The 13,159-nt window shown below is 41.3% G+C and overlaps 1 protein-coding gene across 1 annotated transcript in view; it reads left to right on the top strand.

The window, feature by feature from the left end:
* Positions 1-13,159, top strand: part of INPP5D (inositol polyphosphate-5-phosphatase D) — a 377,227-nt gene that overhangs the window by 258,665 nt on the left and 105,403 nt on the right. The window contains exon 16 of the mRNA XM_033958845.1: positions 11,120-11,228. Coding sequence (XP_033814736.1) covers positions 11,120-11,228 — 109 coding nt within the window. The remainder of the gene's footprint in view (positions 1-11,119; positions 11,229-13,159) is intronic.

Consider the following 13,159-nt stretch of genomic DNA (forward strand, 5'->3'; position numbering starts at 1 on the left):
TGGTGCTGAGAATAAATGTCCAAATAAGTGTTTTCGACTTTTTTTTATTTATTATCCATATCACATTTTTTATAAAGGTTAGTACCAATAACAACATGTTTCATTTAACATATTGATATATATCACAGTAATGATGTATTTTATTATCTCTCATGTAATTTACAAAGTTAAAAATGGGAGGTGAAAGGGCCTCAGAAGTGGAATAGCCTAGGGCCTCTTTTTATCTAAATCCGGCCCTGCTCCTTGTGACCCTGGGCAAGTCACTTAATCCTCCAGTGCCCCCCACTTTTGAATGTCAAAGCCAGAAAAGGGCAGTATACAATTCCCTTTCCCTATATGTTGGGTGTGCCAATACTGGATTATACCTCTATTCTTTAATGCGTTCCATTATAGAATAGGCTCCTGCCTTAGGGCATCTAAGTGCAGGCACTAGTTACAGTATTACCTCCTGCATGTGTACCCAAACATATTATAAATTATATGTGCACATCACAATTCTACTTCTGCACTGTCCAAAATTTGCCCCTGAGAACACCTGTACAGGTTGATGGTGATTGTATAAGGGTATGCAATCTTTTCTGCACACATATTTATACTCAAATATAAAAGCCCCATTCTGAACAGACTTTACACATGAAAAATCCTTTGTTAAATTATTCCTAAATGTATGGTGTAGTGCACAAAGTTCATCCGAAGCAATTCAGGATGTCTGAAACTTTTAGAAAGGAAAATAATTTCAGCTTGCGTCAAACCTACCCCATTCATTTTGCTACCCTGCAGTGAAGGATGCAATTATTTTATTTCCGGTACCTAGAACTACTGTTCTGACTATGAGTGGGAGGCACTTGAATGAATGTACTTGTAACTTGATTTGAAACCATGTGTGGGTGGCTTTGAACTGAAGTTATATTTTGCTGGAGCTATAATGTTGAAAACTACACTATGGAGGGTATATGTGTCAAGCTGCTGAACTTAGATGCACCAGACATATTCCTTTAAATGCAAAGGGACTTTGGTGAATGATCAAACTTTTCTGTCGTTACGGCTAATGGTTGTTATTATTATTAATAATAGAAATAATAGGGTCAATATTCAGCAAGGTTTAAGTGGGCTGTAGAGAAGGAGCCAGCTGTTATGCAGGCACCAGTCATACTCAGTACCAATGCCTATATATGGGCAGATAAGACCTCAGAAAAGACAGTCCTTTCTATCCTCACTTTGCTTTGTGAGTGCTGGATCTGAATATCTGGCAGTACCCACAGAACTTCTGGGTTGGCGCTTGACCCACATATTCCATGTTGGTGCCCAGACATGGCACTAGCATTCAATGTTTGGGTTAGATTAAGCCCTGGTGATCAGCAGCTTTAAAATCACTGACTATTTTGTTATCGTTGATTCATAGTTTCATCTTTATGATATTGATATATTTCAGTTTTTCCCTTTGTATATTTGACAAAATTTTCAATAAAATTTCTTGCAAAAAAAGAGCATCACAAGCTAAATATCGCACCCAATGATGATTTATTTTTGGCAACTATTTAACATTCTGATCAAGGGTGCTTTCTGTAAATTACAGGCAGAAGGAAGTCATTATTATAACATGGCGCCTAGGCTTAGAACAAGAAGTACCTGAAAAAAAATGTGTAGGGAAGGTTTAAATATAGTCCAAACAAAACCTACCCTATAATATGTAAGAAGAAAAAAATATAGGAAACCACTGATTCACCCCAGCCCTGGAACTATACGCATGAAATAACTCTAATTTGAGGATTTTTCAATAAGCTCTTCTTACATCTTAAAACCTTCCATGTGCCCAAAATACCAGTAAATATGTTTAAATCGACAACATAAATATCCATTCAATTGTCTTATATTAAATCTTCACAAAGTGTAATAAAATCATATTCTTTCACAAAGATACCATGTCAGATTTCGGTCTAGGGCTGGCATTTACACTGCTTGACAAAGACTCAATTTAGATTTTATCTTCCTCAGGATAAGACACTAGCATTAGTCATTGTTCAACACAGCCCATAAATACTCGGCGTCCTCCAGTGACAGTTAAGGATGATGTGGCTGAGCAGCTTCATTTTCTATAATTCTTAAGAAGAAAGAAGGGGGGGGGGTGTTTCAACAGGACTATGGTATGTAATACCTTGTGTCCCATGGATTCCCTGGAAATAGACGGTGGTCCAAGCAATAGTGCCTGATAAAGGTATGGGTTGGAGACCAGGGTTCTGTATTTCAAATGTCCTCAATGGGGGCCACAATAGAGGCCCCCATTGCTCAAAGATGATGGGCTCATGCTCTGTCTGTGAAGTCGAGCCTTGCAAACTTGTAGGTGTAGGTGATACAGTCCGATATCCAGTGGGCCAAAGATCATTTGTTAATCTAGTTTCCATGCCTGTCAGGGTCATAGAAGAACAACTATGATGCCTTGCAGATTGGTTGAGTCCTGTAAAGACAGATACGCAGTGCACATGTGCAGTCCAGGGAGTGAAGGTGCTCATTCTCTGCACTGGTGTGTGGTTCAGAGAAGAAAGCAGGCAATACATCTGGTTGATGTGGAATTTGGACACCACCTTGAAGAGGAACTTTGATGTATCCAAAGGATGGCACAGTTTTGCTGAATCCAAGGATATGCGGAGTAATCCACCAGGCTTATCCATCTCGCTGAGGTGATGGCAATAAGAAATTCAATTTTCTACATGAATAGTCTTGCTGTGGCCTTTTCAAATGGTGGGTGCATGGTCAAGTGCCATGTTGAGGTCACAGGTTGGTGATAGCTGCCTGAGTGATGAGTATAGCTTGATTAGTCCCTTCATAAACCTGCTGTTGAGCAGGTGGGCAGATATGGGCTTGTTTTCCAGGTGGGCATGGTATGCTGCAAAGGTTCTCAAATGAACCTATACTGAGCTTGATTTTAGGCCTGAGCTTGATTTTAAGTCTAGCGGAATAAGCAGGTATTGGAGCATGGCCGGCACAGGGTAGGTAAAGGGGTCTTGCTTTGTTGCAGTGTACCAGGATTGGAACCTCTTCCATTTAAAGGCATAGTTTCTTCTAGTGGAGAGGCGCATGGGTACCATTAGGACCTCTGAGACTTCTGGGGTAAGTTGAGTGTTGCTCAAGTAAGCCAATCAACATCCAAGTGGTGAAGTTTAGGTTGCAGAGGTTGGGTGGAGGGTGGCGAGGTTCAGGATTAGTAGGAACCTGATGGGTGGGCACATGGAAAGCTGCTACATGTGTGGGAACCAGTACTACCTGGGCCAGTAGGGATCAATGAGGATGACAGTCGGGACATCTTGGAGAATCTTCTGTATAGTCATGGATATGAGAGGTGTTATGAAGGAATGCATACAATAATTGTTTGCCCCACCAAATATTGAAAGCATCTAGTGTGACTCTAGATAGAGAGTTGCATTCAAAGCAAAAGAGACACATTTTGTGATGGACTTGGTAGCAAGAAGTTAATATGGGGACTTTCCCACCAGTGGATCAAGTCCTTTATGATCTGGTAATGAAGCAGTTATTCATGAGAGTTTAGCTGTTTGCTCAGGTTGTCTGTAAGTGTGTTGAGCTCCTCAACAGGCTTGGAGGAGGCATTTGATGGAGAAAGTGAACTGCCAGATTATGCATGCTTCCCAACAGAGCCACCAGGAGCCAAATCTCAATCTGTTTTGTGTATGTTAAGCATGGTGACCTATCTGGTTGAGGATGTTCTTGCCTGCTAAGTGCAAGCTGAATGGGTGGAACACTCTCCCCCAGTATATTAGAACAGAACGCGATATAGCAACATTCAAAAACTTTTTAAAAACTTATTTATTTAAGGATGCTTTTAACATCTAGTAAATGTTTAACTAATACTTACGAAGTGTGCTTTGGTAAATTTCTACCCTACCTTTTGTTTTTTCCTTTTTACTCACCATACCCTATAATGTAACTATACCCGCTTCCCTTTCTCTCATGTTAGTCATAATTGGAATTTATTGTTACTATGTTAAGTTTCTTTATTTGTATTTTATTATAATATGTGCATCGCCTAGAAATTGAAATAGGCGATTTATCAAAAGCAGAAATAAACTTGAAACTTGAATGCCCTCAAAACTTTCCCTATTGCTTTTAGTTCCTGGAGATTGATGTGCTGGCAGGCTTCTTTTAGAGGGGGGGGGGGGTAAAATGCCATCTGTTTGCAATTAGAGGAGGTGGGCTCTCTAGCCACTCATTGAGGCATTGGTCATTATTGTCAGTTGATGCTGAGGCTGACAGAATGGTCTTCAAGTGAGGATGAATGCCCGGATAGTCTACCAGACTATGGCTTTGGTTACTGGTGTGCCAATTGGGATTTTGCTTAATAGTGGTTGCCTGTGCTGATCCCAATGCTTGTGTAGGTGCCAGTTGAATGGATGCATGTGGAGTTTTGTAAGTAGGATCACATGGACTTTGGCTGCAAGATATCCCAGGAAGCGGAGAAAAGTACTGGTTGTAGAGGTCTTCAAGGTAGAGATGGAGTGTGCCAAGGCAATAATCAAGTCCACTCTCACTCTTCAAGGACTTGGAGGGGAATAGCTGGAATTTTCTGTAGTTGATGAGGAATTCCTGGCTCTGGAGGAGGGTGATGGTTTTCTGTATTGCAGAAAGGGTCTTCTGTCTAGAGGTTCCTGCTATCAGCAAGTCATCTAAGTAGTGCAAAATGTAGACTGCTTGTGCAGGTGGGCAACTGCTGCAGCGATTCATTTTATGAATACCCGTGGGGCTGAGGAAAGGCCAAAGGGCAGTACTCGGTATTGGTATTAGTAGTTCCCGATGGAGAATCAGCGATACTTCCTGTGGGATGGGTGGATCTAGTGATACCAGCCAGTCATCTGCTTGAAAGAGGGGTAATATTATTCCTAGTGAGTGCATCCAGAATTTTTCCTTCCTGTAGGGATATTTCCGTATTCACACCTGTGGGTTAGGCCTCTCTGATGTCATCAAAGCCTGAACCATTCTCAAGATATCTTTCTGCTGAGCACAAGAAACTTTCCAGCATGAATTTTGCAAGAAGCAAGAAGTACACAGCTTTGCTGTTTTTGCCTGATGCATTATGGGTATGTACCAGAACTCTTAATAGCGGGGTTAGATAAGGATCACTTGTGATAAAGGATAAGGGTTGAAAAGCTCCATTGGTGATAATATAATTATTTGCTAATCAGGGATTATTATTATAAGGAATTGTTTAGTGTGTATTAACAAGTAAAATTACTCAATTGTATAACAATTAGATTGTGATAATTATGTACTGAGTTTCATTTGTGTAATCAGATATTTTGTGAACAATACTTAGATTTTGCAGCTGGCTTGTGAATTATATTTTTCTATTTTCATAATAAAGATATTTCTCATTAGCCTGGGTGTGTGTCGTGTAAACAGGCAATAAAGCTGAACCTGGATGAATTTATGATTTTCCCTAGACAAAACTAACAGTTTCATAAACAAGTTATGTCTCTGTTAGCCCAATCGGGCTTCAGGAAACACCACAGCACAGAAACTGTGCTGTTGGACATCCTAGATGACTGCTGGAAAATCCTAGATGATGGAAATGATACATTGCTGGTACTATTAGACCTCAGTGCCGCCTTCGACATCATAGACCACTTTCTCCTCTTGTAAAGTCCATTGGAATTCGTGACAATGCACTTCAATGGTTTTCTTCATTCCTGAACGACAGATCGGAGAGAGTCCTACTAGGAAAATCCTTATCTGAACCCAAACCACTCCACTATGGAGTGCCTCAGGGAGCTTTATTTTCACCTCTCCTCTTCAACCTCTATGTCAAACCAGTACTGGACATAGCGGATAAACACCGAATCAGAATCCACTCCTTCGCTGATGACCTACAACTCTATCTTCCCCTAGGCCGTCACCGAGACACACAAATCAAAAATCTCCAGTCTTGCTCAACTGAAATAAAGTCTTGGATGACCGTAAACAAGTTACAGTTAAATGAATCCAAGACAGAACTTCTCTGGATCCACAAAGATTTATGCGTATACCCCCGTCTGTCCTTTTCCTGGGCCACAAACACCCTTACACCCAAAGACAACGTCCGCAGCCTAGGAGTAACTCTTGACTCTAATTTATCAATGACAGATCACGTATCCAAACTAGTATCATCCTCCTTCTACTATCTCCGCCAGCTAAAAACCATACGTGCCTACTTCTCAGAACCTGAATTTGCCCAACTACTCTACGCTTTTGTTCTATCCCGCGTAGACTATTGTAACACTCTACTAGTGGGCTTGCCTACCAAAACCCTCTCCCGCCTCCAAAGAGTGCAAAACGCTGCAATCCGCCTTCTAAAAAACCTAGGCATCCACGACCATGTTACCCCTGCATTAGCTTCCATGCACTGGCTACTCATTCAAAAACGCTGCACCTTCAAGGCCCTGCTCCTCGCTTTCAAAACCTTCCATGAAACGATTCCGTACTACATGAAAACTAAACTACAAATCTACTTCCCAAAGCGACCACTGAGGTCCCAAGGAGAAAAATGACTAACCATACCTTCTGGTAGCTCCCTCAAAACTGAAACCGCCTGCAAACGCTCCTACTCACATTTCATACCCAAACTTTGGCACACAATCCCTCCATCTGTCAGATCACTAGATGGACTCTGGAACTTCAGGAAGGCCATGAAAACCTTCCTCTTTACTAACCCAGCGCCTTAAAGTCATTCACCCTGAAATGCCACCCAGTCAACGCACTTATGTCACTTAATCTCACCAGATGCTACTTAGTACATATGTTTTATTGTCATGTCTATATTGTAATTTTTGTAAACTATGTCATCTCTGCTCTGTCTGGATTATTATGGATGTACTTTGTAACCCGTTCTGAGCTCCTTTGGGAGGACGGGCTAAAAAAACTTGAATAAATAAATAAATAAATCATAGGGGCAGGGCTTGCCATTAGATCTCCTGCCAATGCTGACACCCCTATGGAGGATGGAGGGGGTGGGAGCTTAAAGCTCATACACCCCAAAGTTACACTGCAGTGCTGGAGCCAGAGGGAAGAGCTAGAACAAACTTTAATGGATTGGCTGAGCTTTGCTCAGTGTCTAGGTGTGCTGCAGCTGCCAAGAAGAAGCAAGAGGAACTTCATAACTTTTGTCATGGCAGATGAGGAAAATATGTCTGTGAGAGTATGTAGCCATAACATTTCAAGAGTTTCATTGCTGCTCATTCCAAGTTTAACATCCTGTATTTTCTTCTTCTTACAAATGTTAGGGTAGGTTTAAAAGGCAAGATGGTGGTGCCTCTTTTAGCCCTGTTTTATAAAGACACATAGGCACCTATGACTTGATAAGCATTCTGATGTCTAAATGGCAGTGTTTCAGTGTCTGTAGAGGCCCTTCAGGGGCCATTTACTATTTGGTGAGGACTTGTAAAAGTTAGTGAGGCCAGGTCACAGCAGCTCCTAGAAGACTGCCCTTGTGCATTGTTGTGTAGGTATCATTCAAACGACAGGGACCAATACTGTCTCCAAATGTGGTCCTCAGGTGCCTCAGTGTCAAAGGTTCAAACAGTGTTTCCTTTTTGGGGGGCATGGAGGGTGAAGGGTTCTATACCATCTTCCTCAGCAGCAGTCAAAGGTCCACAGTGAGTATCAGCTTTCTTAGAGGCACCTAAATAAATAATATTGCAGTAAATAGAACACCTTAGAGGCAGCTTTCTTAGAGGCACCTAAATAAATAATATTGCAGTAATCTAATATGGATAAAACTAATGTCTGCACCAATAATCTAAAAGATAGTGGATCAAAATATTTTTTTATAGTCTTTAACTTCCATAGTGCAAAAAAGCATTTTTTTTAATCACTAAGTCAGTATGTTCTATCATGGTTAAATGGCGATCTAGTGTGACTCCCAATATTTTAATAGATTTTGAAATTGTTGGAGTTTATATCTGCCAAGGAAGGGGGGGGAGTGATGATTGATCCAATAGCTCCATCAGCAGTCTAAGTCCAGGCTATCAGGGGTTTACATCATTGTCTCCTGAGCTGTTCTTGTAATTAATAAGTATATTTCCTTATTATTATACTAATACTTGGATCTATATTTTTTAAGTTTGTGGACTAAATAATTTTTACTTTTTCTTTTCCTTGCATTTCTGTAAGTGATGTTAGGTGTATTAAGTTTCTTGATTAATGATGTAAATCTGTATTCAAGTATTGAAGTGCTTGTTTAATAATTTGAAAAATTAAATAAATAAATAAATATATATAACAATAATAATAATAATTTATTTTCTTATATACCGCCTTACCGGAAGTTCCGGACAGTTCACAGCAAGAGAACAGACATATCAGCGAAGACACAAAATACAGTAGAATTCAGTGGAATACAATACAGTAAAATACAATATGATGAAGTACAATGTAATATAATGTGAAATCATCACATAAATTTACCAAATAGGTTTTTATCGATTTTCTGAACTCAAGGTAAGATTGACAATTTTGAACCTATCAGGGCCTTTGGCCCCTCCCTCTGCATTCCAAGATGCATTGGGAGGAGGAAACCCCATCATTTCCAGCACCCAGCCCTGTAGGCAGGAGGGAGTAAGCTTCTTTCCTGCCGTTTGCTCTTCTGAAGGTAACCGTAGGGGGGGGGAGCAGAGAGGTCAGGGCATGTCAGGGGATGTTCAGGATGTGGGGGATGTCAAGGGATGTTGGGGGGGAGGGGTGTAGGGCTCCGCAGCTCAGCTGATCCCCATCAGCTGAGCTGCCAGGAATTTCCAAAACCAGCTCAGCTGATGGGAATTCCTTCTGCCGCGATCAGACAAGGTAGTTGGTGGGTATGGGGCTCATAATCGAAACAGAAATATATCTAAAATCCTGCCCAAATCAGCACTTGGACAACCTTAAAGACAGGTCGTCCAAGTGCCGATAATCGAAACTGGTTTTATACATATCTGAAAACAGCTTAGGCCTTTTCAGTGCCGCTGTATGCCCAGAGCTGAAAGGGGCATTTTAGAAGGAGTAGTGAGGGCGAGACGTGGGCTGACCTAGGCTTAGTCGTACTGCAAGTATAACTGAAAGTTTAATGAGACTGTCTAGACGGAACTTACATGTAGTGACTTAGGCAATCTAAAAACAGGTCTAAGTGCCCAGAAGGTAACATAGTAGATGATGGCAGATAAAGGCCCGAATGATCCATCCAGTCTGCCCATCCTGATTCAATTTAAAAAAAATTTTTTAAAAATTGTTTTCTTCTTAGCTATTTCTGGGCAAGAATCCAAAGCTCTACTCGGTACTGTGCTTGGGCTCCAACTGCTGAAATCTCCAGCAAAGCTCACTCCAGCCCATCTACACCCTCCCAGCCATTGAAGCCCTCTCCAGCCCATCCTCAACCAAAAGGCAATATACAGACACATACCATGCAAGTCTGCCCAGTACTGGCCTTAGTTCTTCAATATTTACTATTATTTTCTGATTCTAGATCCTCTGTGTTCATCCCATGCTTCTATGAACTCCGTCACCATTTTCCTATCAAAGTGACCAGATAACCACTGCAGACACAAAGTACAGATCCCACACACACTCCCCCAGTGATCACTGAACTCCCCCCCCCCCCCGCAATAAAAATCGGAATAAAAATGTACATACATTCCTCCAAAACATCAGCACGTGGCATAGGAAAGCCTAGTAGAGCTGCACAGAGGTGGCTTAAGTAGTTTGGGGGGTGGCTAGTGAACCTTAGAGAGGAGGACCCAGGCCCATAAGCCACTCTAACCACTGCATTCATGGTGAACTATGTGCACCCACCAAAAACTCCCAAAACCTTATTGTACTGCCATATAAGTGGCATCTGCAGCCATAAGGGCTATTGGGGTGGTAGGTGGGTATAGTAGGTTTTTGGGGTGTTTTGGGGGGCTCACCATGACATATAAGGGAGTTGAGGTGAGATGTTTAAGCAGCATCCTTTTTGTGAACTTTGCAGCAGTGCCCTGTAAGGTGCCCCACTACTCTGTTGCCATGTCTGGGTGTCCAGTCCATCACTTTGCTGACCCCTCCCCCATCCAAAAGGTCTTGTTCTAGGCGTTTTTAACTTGCACAAATTTATGGATGAGAATGGGATATAAAGACAGACGACTTAGCGGTCTGGACAATCAAACAGCTGGACGTACAAGTAGATGATTCTCGAAAAAAAGAAAATATTTTGGATATATTTTTCAAGAATGGACTTTGGACAAGTCCGACTTTGGGCGACTAGCGACTTAGGCCCAAAATGGACTTAGACTTATTTTTTGATTATGCCCCTCCACTTCTACAAAACTTGATTTTGTACGTTTTTCGCGTGGACATTCTTATTTTTGAAAATGGGCAAAAAAGGTAGACCTCCTAAGGACCAAAACTTGTATCTTGCTCATTTTCAAAAATAAAAGCTTTGAAAATGGACATTTTTCCTGCTGGGTTTGTGGACATCTTGCACAAAATGTTCCATTTCATTCTTAGGTACATTTTTTATTATGTCCCTCCATGTCTTCAATCTTCTCAAAGATCTTATGAGACTTCTTTCTCTCTCTGTGGATATGGCTCAAGATTCAGAAATCTTGGAGAACAGGCCCTTTCCCTCTTTTTCTCCAAGAGACAGCTGCAAACTACCTACTATCTCCATGAACAGCTGCAGACTCTTCTAGTCCCCTTCCTCTTCTATGGGAAAGCTTCCTCTACAGCTGTCCTCTTCAGAGGAAATCTTAGAACACCTCCAGAGTAAACTCAAAACTGAATTTTCTATACAAAGCATTATACATCTGCCTATTGGCAGAATAGTAAAACTACTTCTTTATGCTCTATGCCAGAACCTTCTCTATACTAGAAAATAAAATTATTCTTACTAAAGCACGTTGGTGTGTAATAGGGTCATTCATCTCTCCAGCCCAAAGGTAGCTAGCTAGTTTTATATCTATCTGACTCATTTGGAAAAAAAGAGGCTTGGTTTTGAACAACATTTTGATTTAAACTTTATTTCGTGAAAGCTTAAGGTCTTTTAGATATAGTTTTTTTTTTAATAGATTTGCTTTTGAGCATCAGACTTTACAGGTCCATGATTGTGGTATTTGTGTTTCTTTGTTTGCAGGAAGCAGAGATCATTATTCAGAAAATCAGACAGCAGCAGTACCAGGAACTTCTTGGCAGTGATCAGCTCAATACTGAACGAAAGGAGAACAAAGTTTTCCTGCACTTTGGTAAATATCACAATTTCTTTTGGGAATGTAGTGAAATGTAATGGCACCACAGAAAACAGCCATTCCTTCCTATCTTAGTAGGCATGCTTTTCAAGCCTTCGTTATTGCACTGAATCCTACTTTTCTGCTCTAGCTTCTTCAGTACCTAAAAGTCAGTTTAGGAGTATATGCAATAGATATATTTTTATTTTTCAAACTTACAACCTAAACATTGAATCAACATCACAGTGCTATTGTGAGTCTATTAGAAATTACCAATCCCCCCTTAACCTCACTCCCTCACAGTCATAGTGTCACTTTAACAAGCAGGTTTCGGAGCAAGGAGTAGGGCATGGTCAAGACAAGATAAAAATCCTCATCACAGATCAATCAGGGTGGCCCACAGGACAGAGGAGAAGCCTTCTACCCTCTGCCTTCACCACGGATGTGTAAGCTGCAGAAGCTCTATTCAGGTATGCCAAGTTTATCTTGGATCCATACCGAAACTGTATCTTTGGAGCTAAGGGCCAGCCAGTGGCGTAGCGTGGGCGGTGATGCCCCCTGCGCCCTCCTCTCCACCCAATCCACGCACCCCGCTTCTTCCCCACCTCATCTCCCCCACACCACACTCATGCCCTCCCTTCCCCCGTACCTCTTTAAATCTTTACCAGCGTGAGCAACTTCTCAGGCCTGCTGCTCGTACCAGTGCTGGCTTTCCCTCTACAGCGCGAGCAGCAGGCCGGAGAAGTTGTTTGCACAAAGAGGTACCGGGAGGTAAGGAGGGCGCAAGCATGACAAGGGGAGTGGAGAGGTGTTGGTGCCCAGGGTGGTCCACCTTCCCCGCTCCCCTCTCACTGTGCCACTGGGGCCAGCCTGGTCCCCAACTGGTGCTGAATACTGGAAGACAGTACTTTAACTTTGGGACTTTAGCCCAGAGACACGCTGCTTGTGCTGTCTTTTGAGAGTCTGACTAATACCTTTGATATTATAAATCACAATGTTGATCAGTTGGCTATAATCCATATGAATGAGTGGCTTAGTTCTGGGCTGTTTTTGACATTTTCATCATCTAGAAAATTTTTTCTCCTGACCTGTGAAGGGAACGGGTCATCCCCTTCCTTGCATAAATTGGGTTGTTGTTTTTTTTTCACTTGAAAATCACTGTGTGGCTGTGGCTTCAAGGTTTCAGGCCTCACCCATGCTCACACTGCTACAGCAGTGTACAAACTTTAAGAGAGCCTACCTTTTCCAGGATGCATATGACTCCTAAACAGATCTTAAATATAGTCAGATTTCTTTGATTATTCTAACTACCTCCCTTTCCCATTGTGGTCTCCCTTTTTTGTATTCTTTTCTTTAAATTTATAGTTCTCCCACCTTTCCTATCTGTTTCTGTTAGTCAAATGTTTGTTCAGTGGAAATCTGTCAAATTATGTCTTCCTCCTTTTAATATAACTTGTAAAATGCTTAGAAATCTTGATTTGCGTTTAATCAAAATTTTAATAAACTTGAAACTTCTTAATGTAAGTATGCAGAAAAATGATTGAACAAGTAAATGAAGGTTTTAACATTGTGGGGGTAATTCTACAAATGGTGCCTTAAGTTAATCATGAATAAGGTACCTAACTGTAGGCAGGAAAATGGCAGATAGCAGCATTTAAGCGCCCAAAAGGGAGTGAAACAGCAGTTAGGCATGAAAGTGCACTTAGGTATTATTCATTAACTGAGAACCTAGTTCTCATGTGAGAGGGCATAGAAATTCCCACTATTCTTGCACACATTTTGTAGAATATCCATATTTCCATAAGCAACTGCAGCTTTTAGATGCAACCATTTGCATCAGCCATAGATATAGTCAGAAGATGTATCATGGCAAGAAAATGGTACCAAAATGTACAAATGGGGTATGAAAGTACAACATGTATAACAAAAAACACTACCCACAAAAAATA

The sequence above is a fragment of the Geotrypetes seraphini genome, chromosome 9, assembly GCF_902459505.1.
Source record: "Geotrypetes seraphini chromosome 9, aGeoSer1.1, whole genome shotgun sequence".
Lineage (NCBI taxonomy): Eukaryota > Metazoa > Chordata > Amphibia > Gymnophiona > Dermophiidae > Geotrypetes > Geotrypetes seraphini.